Source organism: Ovis canadensis, chromosome 19 (assembly GCF_042477335.2).
Source record: "Ovis canadensis isolate MfBH-ARS-UI-01 breed Bighorn chromosome 19, ARS-UI_OviCan_v2, whole genome shotgun sequence".
NCBI classification, from domain to species: domain Eukaryota; kingdom Metazoa; phylum Chordata; class Mammalia; order Artiodactyla; family Bovidae; genus Ovis; species Ovis canadensis.
In genome coordinates, this window is record NC_091263.1 from 61,505,887 (window position 1) to 61,521,858 (window position 15,972).

At 45.6% G+C, this 15,972-nt stretch overlaps 1 protein-coding gene across 1 annotated transcript in view; it reads right to left on the reverse strand.

Annotated features, from left to right (window-relative positions):
* The window catches only part of CACNA2D3 (calcium voltage-gated channel auxiliary subunit alpha2delta 3), an 871,226-nt gene that overhangs the window by 854,596 nt on the left and 658 nt on the right, over positions 1-15,972 (reverse strand). Inside the window, exon 2 of the mRNA XM_069561584.1 lies at positions 15,489-15,570. Within this exon, the coding sequence (XP_069417685.1) occupies positions 15,489-15,570 (82 nt within the window). The remainder of the gene's footprint in view (positions 1-15,488; positions 15,571-15,972) is intronic.

Genomic DNA, 15,972 nt, shown 5'->3' on the forward strand with positions numbered 1-15,972 from the left:
GTCTTCAGGCTCAGTAGGAAGGTAGAAAATGGGCAGCAAATTCTGATGACTGTGGGGTGTTGATGTCATTGTTATTCAGTTGCTCAGTCATGTCCAGCTCTTTCTGATCCCATGAACTGTAGCCCACCAGGCTCCCCCCGTCCATGGGATTTCCCAGACAAAAATACTGAAGTGGGTTGCCATTTCCTTCTCCAGCGGATCTTCCCAGCCCAAGGATCAAATCTGTGTCTCCTGCTTTGCAGGTGGATTCTTTACCACTGAGCCACCATAGACCACACAGCGAATTCCCGGTATGATATGACACGGACGGCTCCACAGAGCAAAAATTACCCAGCAAGCTTCAACAGACTCCATAGACTAACATGCCAGGGAGGAGCCAGACTCAAGACTCTTCAGGAACCTCAAAATGCCAGACTGCTGGGCCTGATACTGGGAGGAGGCAGGGCTGGAGCTAAACGTCCCCCCGATTAAATCCATATCATTTAATTCTCTCCTCCCAGCCAGATGCTCCAGCTCAGCTCAGAGGGGCTGTGCTGGGTGCAGATTCTCAGCATGTCCAGGGGCCAGGCTGGAGGAAGAGAAGGGACAACTGAGCTCGCACGATACCAATGCAAATGGCCTAAACTTGCTTTCTGGCTTCTCACAAGGTCTCATCCTGGTGGAGGTGCTGGAAGGAGCCTATGCAGAGAGGCCGCCCAGGAGCGGGAGCGCTGCACCGCGGATGCTGCAGCATACGAAGACGCAGCTCCCGCACGCCTGCAATGCACAGACTCAGAAACACTGTCCCCAGGATGTACAAAATAACCAAACAAAACACCCAGACACTCATAAAACAAAAGGAAGCCACACAGGGAAGGTGACACGCTCAGCCAACACCGTGCGGCATCTTGAGGGCAGCAGGCCCCCGGAGAAGGCCAGGTAACGACCCCACGTGAAGGTGAAAGGGAGGGAAATTAAAATTCACATTTCTCCCTAATGTCACCAGGAACGTGGCATTGGAGCACTTCGTGGAATTAGCTGCAGCAGCTTCCTAATTGCCTTTGCCGAGTTGCCGCCCCCAGGTTGATGGCAGCGCTGCGGCGGCCCCATCAGTCTCGCTTGGTGCTCCTCCGGCACTGCGGTGCTCCTGCCGCAGCTGCTCAGCTTGGCGCTGCGGAGGCACCGCCGGGACCCCTCTGCTGGGCTGGGAGGCTTCAGAGTGGGAAGACTCGGCCATGTTTTCAGGGGACTAATGGAGATGGGCTGGGATGCTCCCCAAGGAGGAGAGAGAGGGTCGTGGGCTGGAAGTGAGGACCAGCTGGCTGGAAGGTCTGGCAGTCCCTGCTGGCACCAAGCAGGCTGTGGGCAAGGGACCCATCCCCAGGGTTTCAGGGTTGGAGAGTTGGAGCTGGGAGGCAGCCCTGACTTTTTGCAGCATCTGCGCCTGATGATAGGGGCTCAGAAAACCCAGTGTTGGAGGGTAATGCAGAAAGGAATGTGAAGGACCTTGTTTTGGTCTGTGCTCAAGAGTGCTGTTCCCATCACCAGCGCATGAGCACCAGGAAAAGGCTCCTTTGTTTATCTGCACATTCATGCATTCCACAAACAGCCCCTGAAGCCCACCCCAGAGGCAGCTCTACACTAAGTGCCAAAGGAAGACCCTCTCCCATCAGAAAGAACGAGCGTGCCCTGGGAGATTTCAGGTCCAGCTTACCTACCTCCTTCTCTACATCCGCACCCCCACTGAAAGAGATAAGGGTCCTCAGGATATCACACCTCCCCAGAACTGCCTGGGCTCGGACAGATCCGCCAGACTCTTTCCATGCAAAATACAACTGACCCTGTGGGCCCAAGGGCTGGAGCCTTCAAGTTAGCTGTCAATCATGAAGAAAAACATGCATGATTCTCCTTTCCCAGAGAGAAAAAGAAAAAGAAGATCCAACAAATATCCAAGAAAGACAAAGAGTGGGGATGACAAAAAATGGGAAGCTAAAATTTACTGGGCACTTTCCAGATGTCCAGTTCTGTGCTAAGACTGTTACCACATATTGACAATGCTCACCACGACCCCATTTTACAAATAAGGAACTGGAGGCCCGTAAATGAAACTCACTAGAGCCAGGCTGGATCTCAAAGTCAGATCCATCATGTATTAATACCCAGGTCCCAGAGCCCAACCTGGCTCTTCCACATCATGGGATATACACAAAGGGAAATTTAGCCAAATTCAATGAGATTCTCAAAAAGGCATCTTAAGAGTCAGTCCTCAAGAGGGGAGGGCTGGCTGACCCTCAAAAGAAATCAAAAGACAAGCAATATTGTTTTAGTACAAAAAAAAAAAAAGGAAAAGTATAGAAACCTAGTGGGCAGACTGGGCTCACCCCTCTTTCCAGATCCTTTTTCATTCTGTATTATGAAAGCAGATGACAGTTCACCAAAAAGACTAAGAATTCTGTTGGGGAAAGGATTAAGAGCATAGAAGAAATTGCCACCAACCACCCTGATGAGTCACTAGCAGGCCAAGACCAAAGCATGGGGAACATTTCGTCCTGGGAGTACCCAGATGTCCCTCCTCAGACCCCACCCCAAGCCAATAAGCTCAACAGGACTCACAAGACACAGTTCCATGCCTGCCTTGGTCACCTGGAGCTGGGCATTCTTGGACCAAGGAATATTCTCTGTCTTGGTTTCTGCATCTCTAACACAGAGATGATGACAGAACCAAACACAGGAGTGGTTGTGAGAAATTAAACGAAACCATACAAATAAACCACATGGCACCACATGCAAAGTACCTGCGTCATTATTAGGATTACTGCCTAAGAAGACCTTGTGGGGCTCAGTGGTGGGCAGCTCTGGTGGAGGGACTGCCGAGTGGCCAGATATAAAGTTTCCCCCCTCAGTGTACAAACTACTGCCCTGATATGTGGAAGCAGCTCCTGAATAAAAATAACAACAGCAGCAGAAGTCACCCACCTTTTGTAAATATTTCCTTTGAGCCACTTATTGTCAACCAACCTGTGTGCATCTTCTCCCTTGCATCTCTCATCACCACCCTAGAAGTTAGTACCATTGTGCCCATTTAACAGATAAGAACACTGAGGTTCAGCAAATGACTTGTCAGGGGTCTGAGACTAGTCAGCAGTAGCACTGGACTCTACCCTGAGGAGGCGTGTCTCAGATCCAGACTTCTACCTCTACACAATTCTGCCTTCCCTAAACCAACTGCCTCTCTTTAAAATAAAATGTAAAAAATCCATAATCCTCTAATTTCTTTCTCAGTTTATATATTTTTCATATCACTCATAAGGCATTTGTTTCATGCAAAAGTAACTGAAAATCTTGTTGTTTAAATAAGAATTCCAGCTATGTTTCCATAATTCTGAAATTCCTGTTCCAGGAAATGTGTCTTGCTGGTTTTTTTTCAATAGATTAGTGTGAGCTGTGAGCCCTTTACTGAGAGGATTATATCTTATTTTGGGGTGGCCAGATGATTCCTGATGTTCTGAAATACTGGAACCTGGCTACAGACCCCGGAATTTTAAAGTAGTTATTAGTCTTTAACAAAGGGAAGGCAGCCTGTGTATATTAAAAAATGCCAACACACACACACACACACACACACACACACACACACACATGTCTTTTGCTGGTTGCCTGACAATGATTCCTTCAACGTGTGCCCTCAAAAGCACAGCTTTCTGAGAGAGGCCCAGGTCAACATCAAAAAGAAATAACATTCGAACTTGAACTTGAGGGTCCCAGAAATCAAACAACCATCACTGACATGACTGCATGCATGCGTGTTCAGTCGTGTCCGACACTTTGTGACCCCAAGCACTGTAGTCAGGCTCCTCTGTCCATGGAATTTTAGGGACAATGCCTGTCTATTCTTTAGGCAAGAATATGGGAGTGGGTTGTCATTTCCTACTCCAGGGGATCTTTCTGACCCAGAGATTAGACCTGAGTCTCTTGCGTCTCCTCATTGGCAGGCAGTTTCTTTACCACTCAGCCACCTGGGAAGCCCCTTCATTGATGTCAAGTGGGGCAAAAACCTATGCTCACTGAGCTGTTTGGACATGATGCAGTATATTGAGTTAATAGAAATTTCACTGATGATGGAAACTGGTAGGAGTAAAGCCATATGTTATGACTCGTGGCCAAAGATTACCTCCAACGGATTTACTGCCCCCACACCTATTGTTCTTTTAACACTGTTTTTCCGCCTCTGCCTTGACAAAGCACAATGGAAACGGTATTTCGGATGGCGCAGGTACAAAGAGCCAAACGCCTGCCCCATGTCTCTCTCACCTTGCTTTGCAAATTACAGTACACAGGGATTATAAGAACAAAAGTGACTTCCACAATTGCCCACCTATACTGTACAAGGGATGGGATGGGAAGAATTAGGAAAAGAAAGAAAAAAAAAAATCCACCTCCATGGAAACATAATGAATACATCTGTTTGCCTTTGTGCCCCTGTCAGATTAAATGTGCAAGACATATATGGCCTTAATCCTATGAACTCATTGTGGGATCAAAGTCGCTAAAATTCCAGGAGTTTCTCTTGCTCTTCATTAATAATGAAGTAGAAACTATAAGTGAGAGAGTGGCCCAGAGAACCAAGGCTTCCCAGGTGCCACATATTGTTCGAAGCTACGTTATCTGTGTTCTACCATCTAGCCCTCCCCAAAATCCTATGATACAGGAGCTTTTATTGTTAATTCTATTCTGTCAATGCATAAACCAAGACCCAGAGAGATAAAGTTAGTCACTGACAGAGTGGAATTCAATCCAAAGCGCATGCTTTGAAAAAAAAAAATCTTTTCGGGGTCTTCCCTGGTGGTGCAGTGGTTACAGTCTGCTTGCCAATGCAGGGGACACAGGATCAACCCCTGGTCCAGGAGGATCCCACATGCCGTGTTGCAACTGAGCCCGGGTGCCACAACTACTGAGCCTGCGTGCCCTAGAGCTTGTGCTCTGAAACGAGATGCTACCACAATGAGAAGCTCACATACCACAAGCAGAGAAAGCCAGGTGCAGCAACAAAGATCCAGTGCAGCCAAAAGTTAAAATTAACAAAACTTTAAAAATAAATAAAGGTTTTTAAAAACTCTCCTTTCAGCTGTGCATGGCTCACCGCAATAGAAATCTAGACCCTGCTTATTTAACTTATAGGCAGAGTACATCATATGAAATGCCAGGCTGGATGAAGCACAAACTGGAATCAAGATTGCCGGGAAAAATATCAATAACCTCAGATATACAGATGACACCACCCTTATGGCAAAAAGCAAAGAGGCACTAAAAAACCTCCTGATGAAGGTGAAAGAGGAGAGTGAAAAAGCTGGTTTAAAACATTAAAAAAGACTAAGAGCATGGTATCCAGTCCCATCACTTCATGGCAAATAGATGGGAAAACAATGGAAACAGTGACAGACTTTATTTTCTTGGGCTCCAAAATCACTGTGGATAGTGACTGCAGCCATGAAATTAAAAGATGCTTGCTCCTTGTAAGAAAAGCTATGACAAACCTAGACAGCATATTAAAAAGCAGAGACATTACTTTGCCAACAAAAGTCCAGCTAGGCAAAGCTATGGTTTTTCCAGTAGTCGTGTATAGATTCGAGAGCTGGACCATAAAGAAAGCTGAGTGCTGAAGAATCGTTGCTTTTGAACTGTGGTGTTGGAGAAGACTCTTGAGAGTCCCTTGGACAGCAAAGAGATCAAACCAGTCAATCGTAAAGGAAATCAACCCTGAATATTCACTGGAAGGACTGATGGCTGAAGCTCCAATACTTTTGCCACCTGATGTGAAGAGCCAACTCATTGGAAAAGACCCTGATGCTGGGAAAGACTGAAGGGAGGAATAGAAGGGGACGGCAGAGGATGAGCTGGTTGGATTGCATGAGCCTGAACAAACTCTGGGAGATGGTGAAGGACAGGGAGGCCCGGCGTCCTACAGTACACGGGGCCACAAAGAGTCAGACACAACTGAGCAACTAAACAACAACAGAGTCTTTCCTGGGAGCCCAGAGTTTCGAAGAAGGAAATGCAAGGTCAAGTTTATAGCATTGGTGTGGGGTGGGGGTGGTGTTCTAAAACGTCGTGGCATTTCCAAGGGCAAATTTTACCACTGACTCCATTTTAACGCACAACACTAAAGTCTCGGGAAAAGGAATCAAACTATCAGGTGTGAGAAACACACCCTCAGGAGCGAAACTCAGGGACCTGAGCAAACGGATAAAGAGCAGGTTTGACTTTTGGAGGAAAACGTGATGGGAAACGCTCCCTGCTTTTTGCAGAATGGCTGAGGCCTTGTGCCTTAGCCGAGACTGAATCCTGCTCAGGAGCTTCACAAGGTTATTCTTTTCCTTGGCAGCTCTGGTTGAGCAGAGGTGTAAGGTGCTCAACAGCCCCACTTCTGCCCTGCCAGCCAGGGCCCCTCCAGTCAACCTGCCCTGTCTCCCTTAGGAACCATTCCTGGCCCATCATGGCACAAGCTCCCATGGAATGAGGGAAGTTCTTCCCCAACACGTGGGGGCCCATCACCCACAAAGTCAGTCTTTGCTGCCAACAGAACATCTGAAATCCCACCAAAGGAAGCACATCTAGGGGAAAGAAACTAGAGAGGCCTCCAGCATCCCACCCACCTGGCCCTTCTCATCCTGCTGAGGCCCTGATGGCCCCACTGAAGAGGGTGCTCAGGCAGGAGCAGCCCACACAGGTGACGCACACTGCAGAGAAAAGTCAAAGGCTTGGGGGTCAGAACACTCCCATCTGAGTCCAGCCCCACCATGTGGCAAGCGCTCCATCTCCCTGAGCTGCAAGCCACTGGTGACAGGTAGAAAGCAGGCCACCTCCTAGTGCAACTAAAGACCCCAGCAGATGCCTTGCATTATCTACTTTAATACAAAGAACGCTTGTCTCATTAAACCCTCCCCCTAAAAGTCCATTTCCTTCCTGTCCAGTCCCACTGAACAGTCTGTTCTCCTGAGCCGGTTAGAATCTGGGTAGATTTTAAGAAGCCTCCAGTGCAGTCAGACTCTGTGGTTCTATCAGTCCCGGTACCAATGGTTTTGGGGTGATTTTCTAAACTATGTGGCCCTTCCTCAGTTGATCCACCAGCTGCACAGCAGGGTAAGCCTGGAAGGGGGTACCAGGAAGCCCCTGAGGTAGTTCCTCAACCCCGATGTCTCATGTGAGCATCACCCCGACTCTAGGAGAAAGTGAGCCGACCTTGAGGAGGAGAATAAAAGCTCTGGGCAGAGGCTGGGTCCACTGTGGTCTCCTCCCGCTCTGCAGTGCCTGGCTCCTCAGGCTCCTCCTGTCAGGCGCCAGGTGGGACCACCTTCCTCCCTGTCGGCACCTGGCACCCACTGCCCCCTTCAGGCACTCGTTCGTTTGTGTTTATGGAGCTGGCCCCACAGATGCTCAGTGAAGGTTATCTGAAGAGCTCGTCTCTGTCTCACACCACCAATAATGACCTCCACAGCTCAGTCGCGGAAAGCTTCTATGTGCCAGGCACCATGCTAAGGGCTTCACGCCTTTTATTTTATTTAATCTTCATCACAGCCTGTAAAGTAGAAGATACTGGCCTCCTCTCACATCGGAGGGAGCAGGTTCAGAAGCATCACGTTGCAAGGTGACCCAGCTAGAAAACGGCAGATCTGGGACTCAACGCCAAGTCCATCTGACGCCAAACCTCTCAGCTGTTTTCTTGGGTTCTAATTGTTTTCGAAGTAATTTCCCAGATGTTATCTCATTTAATCCTCCAAAACACCCACAAAGTAGAGTAATGCAGGTATTACTCACATTGTTTTCAAACAGGAAGGGGGAATGAAAAAAGGTCACACAAAGACAAGAGAAGACAGCAGCACTGCGGCCAGGCAAGCAGACTCCAGAAGCCCAGCACGGTCACCTGGGGGCAGCTGCCTCATTTCCATAAGCCTCAACTTCCAAATCTGAAAAATGGGGCGAATGGTAGTGCCTGAGTCATCAGGTAGCGGAGAGAACTGAGTGGGATGACCCATGTCAGGTATTTATCTGGTACCTGGAATGTAGGAACTCCTGAGGGAATGCTACCTGTTCTTATTATTAGATTAGACTGTTTGCTCAAGGCCACTCAGGAAATACCTACAGAAAAGACAAGAAGACAAACATCACAGCTCTTAGACTCCTAGGCCAGTGACCTTTTTCTATGCTTTAACAACACTGCAGCTTCCAAGATGTATGTCTCTGAAAACGCTCCAAGCTCTGCACCTATTACAATGATGAAAAAAGATGGGCAAAGGACACCTCCCCAGCTGACTGTGGCCAGAACATCAAAATAGAATGAGAGGATGAGCTACCCAGCAGGGAAAAGAGAAAGCCAAAATGAGCACGACCTGTCCTGCAGGGAGCTTCACCCGAGTCCCTATGGGGCCCCTCCTTGCTGTGATGCTCGGCTATCATCATCTTGAAATTCTTCATAACTTTTTAACAAATGGAACCAGGTTTTACTTTCCCACTGGGTCCCACAAATTATGTCAGTTGTCCCCAACCTTTCTGGCACCAGGGACCCTTTTCATGAAAGACCATTCTTCTATGGGATCAGGGATGGGGTGGATGGTTTGGGGATGATTCAAGTGCATTACATTTATTGTGCATTTTATTTCTATTATTATTACATCAGCTCCACCTCAGATCATCAGGCATGAGATCCTGGAGATTAGGAACCCCTGATGTAGCTGTTCCTGGTCTCAGCAGGTCCTCCACTGCAGCTGCCTATAACGTCTCAGATGCCGGACAAACCTGAGCCTGGCGGACTTGATCATTCGGCTCTGTCCTAGCATCTTGGTTCACCCCCTCAAGCCACACTTGCTAGCAGCCCAAGAGGACAAGGACAACTTTCCCCATCAGCAGGCAGCCTCTGGCACATTCTGTGATGAGCAGCCTCCGGTTCTACTGGCATGCGTGCACATGCATACACAAACTTAATAAGTGGTAAGGACATGCACCAGCTCCAAATATCATCTGGCAGTCGCTTCACCCAAAATGAATAACCAGAAGTCTGGTCTGCGAACCCCCAGCCATACATTAACCATGTTCAACTTGCCTGTCCAGATTGTTTACGTGGTAATAGCTCTGTTAACCTTGGGAGGGTACTGTTTTCCAATACTGGATGCCAAGATAAATACACGGCAGGGCACAAAGTTAAGAAAGAGGCATCTATTTCTTGTCAAGAGATAATGCTCTCCTTTCCAATATGGCCTTGAACTGCCCATTAATGGGTGGCTCCTGAGTTGTTTATTTCCATAATCTTGACGTCGGATAACCGAGAAGCTCGGCAACATCTAATCATGATACACCTTATATGTAATGCCTTATTTAAACAGCCTTGGAATGAGCACCCAATAAGCGTTGTACAATTTGTTAAAGACACCCTGCACCCTTTGCAAAGTTATGCCTGTAAAATTACTTTCTCCTGAAAAGTAGACATGCTGGCTACACAAAGAGAAACCCCTTAAAACACATCAGCTGAGCAGATGCCTCACCTGCAGAGGGTGAGCTGTGGTCCAGGTCGGACTGTCAGGAACGAGTCTCTGAGGCTGGCTTCGCACTTCAGGGACCACCAGCTAAATGTGCTAGTCACTAAGTACTCAGGGAAATCAAGCATCCTCCCCTTCTTCTCCATGTTCTTCTCTTGAAGGAGAAGCTCACTTTTGCTTAATGGACCAGAGAGGGCTGATGAAGATTCTATCGATATTGCCAGGAGCCTGACATGAGGAACTTTTCCTCTGGCTCCCTGATACACAAAAGCCTCACTGCAGCCACTGGAGATGAAGCAAAGACCATTATGTCTCTTGTATAAAAATTACACCAGAAGAGTAGTGGGGGAGGGGACTCTCATATGCTAATTCATAGGCTGGAATTTATGACATCTATTTCATTTTTTCTCAGTCTCAGCCATAGCAAATCTCTAAGTCCAATCAGAGTGTCCCAGGGAACATGCAAGCTGTGAAAAGTCTATGTCTGGAAGATGCCGTGGATCTCAGTTTGGGAGGCTGTTTTGACAAGCACTGTGACTGTAAAAGATGGGGTCCCCTGAAATAAATACCACTCACTTCTGACAGAGGCTGTATACTTGGATAAAGAAAAAGCCATGAGTTGGTATCTGTAATGAGAGATCCGGACTAATGACAGGCTGGAAACAAAGGATTCTTGAGAGAATGTACACCTCTTTCGGGAAGCCCAACACAGCAAGCCATTTACTGCTCCAGGTGTGCAGGAGCACCAAACACCTGGCGAGGGTGGATCGATGACTGAAAAACCAAAACCGCCACGCTCGACCTCCACAAATGTGCAGGACAATGAGATGCCCGGCAAGGCCACAGGTGCCAGGGTACTGCTTCACAGTTCTTTTACTTTTGTTCATCCTGATACACGGCTAGTATGAGTGCGTGACAGTTGCTCAGTCATGCCTGACTCTTTGCAACCCCATGGACTGTAGCCTGCCAGGCTCCTCTGTTCATGGAATTCTCCAGGCAAGATTACTGGAGTGGGTTGCCATTTCCTTCTCCAGATACATGGCTATGCCTTCTTCAAAACTGGAAACGTTATCTGTGCTTGCCCCTGCCAGACAGACTTTATGAGGTGGCTTGGTACTCATGTGTTTGCCTAAAAGCACATTGGTATTAGAATAAATAAGACAAGATAAAACTAGCCTGAGGGCACCAGAGAAATTGATCAAATTTAATAAGTACATTGGATTAAAAATCTGAAGTTTACCTCCGATGAGAAAACCATGCCTATGTTTTCACCTCCCTTAACTTTGCCTAGCAGTTGTAAATCTGAGCAATGCAGGCTGCAGCAGTTCCTAATAAGGGAAAAAGCAAAGCAGAAATATTTCTGGCAGAAAAGAAACTTTGAGAAAAAGAAGGAAAGAAAAAGAAAAGAACAAAAGAGGCGCAGACTTAGCAAAGTCATACAAAAAGAACTTTATCTGGTCAGCAAGTGACCAAGTATGAGTGTATAAATGCAATAAGATATATATGTGGGTAAGATGTGAGAAATGAATTCTAACTGGTTTAGCCTGCTCTGCTGATGTCCTCGGAGAAGGTAATGGCAACCCACTTCAGTACTCTTGCCTAGAAAGTCCCATGGACAGAGGACCTGGTGGGCTGCAGTCCATGGGGTCGCTAAGAGTCAGGCATGACTGAGCGACTTCACTTTCACTTTCATGCATTGGAGAAGGAAATGGCAACCCACTCCAGTGTTCTTGCCTGGAGAATCCCAGGGACAGGGAGCCTGATGGGCTGCCATCGATGAGGTAGCGCAGAGTCGGACACAATGGAAACAACTTAGCAGCAGCAGCACCAGCAGCTGATGTCTTGGTGATTGGGCTAATGAGACCAATAAACTGCCCTGAAAGACTGAAAATTGTCATTTCCAAGATTTTAAGACTTTGAAAAATAATCTGCCAGGGAGAAGTCCAGTAATTGAAGTAGTGCCATGAATTAAAACGTGGGCAGCATAGGTTGAATGCATTAATCTCGCAGGATGACAAATAACTGTTTATTCAACAAAAATGTTCAGCCAAGTAGCGCCTCCCCAGTAAAAGCAATCCATAGAGTGTCAGGCTTCCTATAGGCAGCACAGCGCTGCTACCTAACTCCTGATAAGTGAATACTCCTATTTAATTATTTAAAAGACCATTGATTTCCACATTGATGAAAAGTCATAATTATCAAAATGGCATGAAGACCCAACCTTTCATTCTGCTGACTCTGTCCTGTGGAAAGAGACATCACATTCAAGTATTAAAGCCGCCCTCTCAATAAATAGTTGATAACGCAAAAAACTGGTTATGCATTCCAAGGAGAGCACATTTGATAAGTGCGGCACGAAGCGTCCAAGGTAAATGTCAATTTTTTTCTAGCATTAACAGCAGAGACACACAGTACCTATATTTCCACTGTGTATTTATCACCATGATTCTGGAAAATGTAATTAGAACCCTTCATTCCCGTGAACATACATTCCCTGAATGCGGAACTAAATAGAACGACAAATCCAGCTCCGACCAAATTCTCCCAGAGAGGGATGAAATGAGAATCACACCAGTTTAATACCTTTTATTGTGAATGTCAGGGGTGTGGAGCCCATGTGTTTAACAGCCTAGGTTACTGGACCTACTAGAATGCTTCTCACTGAATCCCAAAATAGAAAGGTAATGAAACTGTGCCTCTCCAAGAGAACCCACACAAAGCGCATTCTCTGGGGAAAATGAAGCAAGATAGAGGCAGCTGAATATTGGCATGAATATGTCAAATAGGAAAGTTAATTAAAAAGTTGAAGTGAATGGAAACCCCTGCAGAATCTGCCAGCTAAGGAGGGCAGGGTACAGGCACACAGCCGCATAAGAGCACTTCGCTTTCAGGGGCCCGAGGTCGTGTGAAAACCAGAAAAACCTCTCAAAACTGACTCCAACTCCAACATACAAGTCCCATGTTCTTCCATTCTGTGTTGGAAACAGTCTACTTTGCTAAAAAGCAAATTCTTTTTTTACTACAATCAAAAATATCCTCTTTGTAAAGAACTAATAGATTGCTATTCCTGCACTAGGCAAAGAAAACAAAAAGAGAAAAAATAGGAAGTCTGGCAGTGGATAGCAGATATATTATTGTAAGCTAAAGCCATGGTAATGAACAAAGAAACAACTAATTAAATATTCTCCTTTCTAAATCCATGACAATGAGGCACATTATTAAATACCTATATTTACATTGATAAAATCAGTGATAATACTGCTATCTTGAATCATATTATCTAAAAAAAACCTGTTACCCTATTACGAAAATGGCAGTTTTCCCAGCCTCCAAACCCCTTAAAATAGGTGGCCAATTATTATTTAACTTACATTCACAATAACTATTTTGCAAAGTTTTTGCCTTAATTCAAAAATTACTAAGCTCCCACTCTAAAAATGAACACCTTACATCAATCCATAACATAACATGTCAATTAGAAAAATTTCATAGAGTACATAATATTGTTCAGTGGTATACAATATACCTTACTTAACTGAAATCAAGTTTAAATGTCCATGCCTTAAAAGTATAATTACAATCTATCATGCAACACCTTTGAGTCCTCTTACTGCAGTGTTAATGCATTGTTCAACCAAGTTTCCAAACTTGTTTCGAGGGTATCTTAATTTCAAGATGCAATGATGTGACAGAAGGGTACAGAAAGTTTTGACTCAGAGGAGTAATGTCTCATGCAAATGGCCAGAAACTTAAAAAAAAGAGAAAGGCAACTGTCTCCTTGCTTTTCCAAATGATGCTACACCTCCCCACACTCTGAGCACCTCACATTTTTTCTCATTCATACTCTGAGCTCTCTAAATCAATCTTCTTTGTTGATTATAAAGATACAATCATATTGAAGGGCAACGGGCTGAGACAGCCGAAAGATATCTCCCCAAGTTGTCTACCACGCCCTGCCCCATGGAAGTCCTTGCCTAACCAGTGAAAGCCATGGGTATCGGAGGACTTCATGGTCGGTGATTGCAATCCAGAGCAGAAGAAATGCCCACCCCAGCACCTAATGCCCAGCAACACCTCACCTTCCCCTTGGTATCAGATTACAGAATGCCAGGCAACAGCAAGAAATGACAACAAAGACATAAACAGCTGGAAATAATTACCCAATTGTCCAGCTGTAAACATGACAAAAAGGAAAGTAAGGCTTGTGAATTCAGTATAAGAAAGGATGCTGATGAGGAGGTAAGAGAAGGATTTTAGCTTTTTCCAATTTGCTATCAGAGAGTAGCCAATAATATGCTTGGTTGAAGGGATTTTGTGTGGTATGTGTGTGTGTGAACTTCAGAGAGAAGGAAAACATATTTCATGGGCTCCTACAAAATGTGAGTATAAGATATGGAAGCACAATAAAAAAAAATGCTTACAGGCTCTGAGGAGATACTTTCAGAGTTGCTATAACTAAACTACAACAGGCAGATGAAAAATATTTCTTTAAAGTTATACAAAATATTCTCTTCTTTAAAAGCATAAGCTAAATACACAGGCAATGCAATAGGCCAGAACTCTTCACATAAAACATCTGACACACAGGCAAAATGCCAAAGCAGGGTACAGACTGGTCCAGATTAAAAGAACACGAGCAAAAGCAGCAACTCCTATAAACTGAGAGGCAGGTCACAGGTATGTGAATTATCATTGTTCATAAAGGCACATCATAACCTCAAGGTTTTATCAACTGCCTATAATTCAATGAACTCTGTCCCCAAATAACAGTTGAGAAAACAGTCTTTCCAAGGTTTCAGAGAATATGGCTACTGGCAATTTTTAAGCCAGGCTAACCTCTGTCATTCCATTGTGGGATGATGTTTCATTACGATATTTAGATTCCATGTGACAAACTGTTTCATACAATGTCCCCGAAAACGCTACTCTCTAAAGCAGAATGCCATAAATAAAATACGTACTTGGTTACCAGGCAGCATGCATGACACATATGTTACATTGGCCCAAAAAGCACAGCTTTAAACGCTTAAAAGTTAACTTAACAATTTAAGCTGTTTGTACCCATTTTCAGAGAATTACCCCTAAAGGCCAATTTTATTTTCTATCTTTGAGAGAATTCTTGGATTAATTCTATTGATTTGTTAACTCGAAATTCTTTTTTATCCCCTCTAATCTCTCCTCCCCAGCCTATTGCCCCTCGCTCCCCCCCCTTTTTTTTCCCTTGGAGGGGAGTGCAAAGGACTATATATCTCACAGTGTAATTTTAAGCATAATGTTGCCTGTTTGAATTAAAATTGATGTAGTTTCTGATAAAAGCCTAATAATCAATTCTCCATTCTCATTACTCTCCAGAATATATGGACACGGACCAATGTCTTAAGTTTGTGGACTCCTCTCATAGGTTATTACCCAGCAGTGCAGCTGAGTGGAAAGATAACCACATTCATTCTCCTTATCTGTAATGATGTAATGCATGCTAGCCCTGGGTCTAGATGATTGGGGAATAATGGGATTGTACAACTGCAGGGATGACAAACAATAGTGCAGCGTCTTTCCCTGATACACTGAACCCCAGCCTGCAGCGTGGGCAAGGTGAAAGCCATCATAACATAGGCACCGATGCTGCCCCTTGCATGAAGTTAGCATTTTTTGGCCAGAGGAGCATCTGCTCTCACACTGAAACAGCAATACCGACACTGAGAGGAGAGCCATGCAAAAAACACTCAGTTTCCGAGCCTCGGCCAGGACAGTGCCACTGAGTATCCTGCTTTTCTTTGTGTTTAGAATCGAGTGTCATCTAAAAATAACTGGTTGGTAGGGAGAAGTCACCGGCACAGTACATTGCCAAGAAAGCGGAGGATCAGAGACATCTCTGATAACTGATGCTGCTCTGGGTTCACGTTTGTTTGGAAAACTAAATCTGCCTCCATTTTCTGTGCTGGAAAAAATCATCGCTTCCTGCCACCACAGAAACCTTACCTTTTGCAGAAGCTGGGAGCCAGAGTACTTCGCGGCAATAGATTTTATCTCTCCACCAAAAGCAGAGGCCCAGAGCTTCACCCTATAGGGAGAAAGGGCACAGGAACAAATGTAACACCGTGTCACAGTCAACACGCACGCACACGCACACACGGGGGCTGTGGCTGAAGGAGCCGGGAGGTATAACATTGGAGGAAAAAAAGAAAAAGCGCCTTGGTAGAAACTGCCAGCACCAAACTGCAGAGCGCACCGCGGGAGGGGGCTCGAGGAGGGGGTCACATCGTTCAAAATGCGCAAAGTGCCCCCAGGCTCTCTGGAAAGATCACTAAATTTTATTTGAATCATTGCCTGAGAACTTGGCCACCCAAACTGGGCATCACCTGGCAAAGATTAGTCAGAAGAAATTCACCCACCCTCCTCCGCCCCCCAAAGAAGTGAGACGGCAAGATAGCAAAGAGCCCGGTAAATAAACGGCCCATGGAAG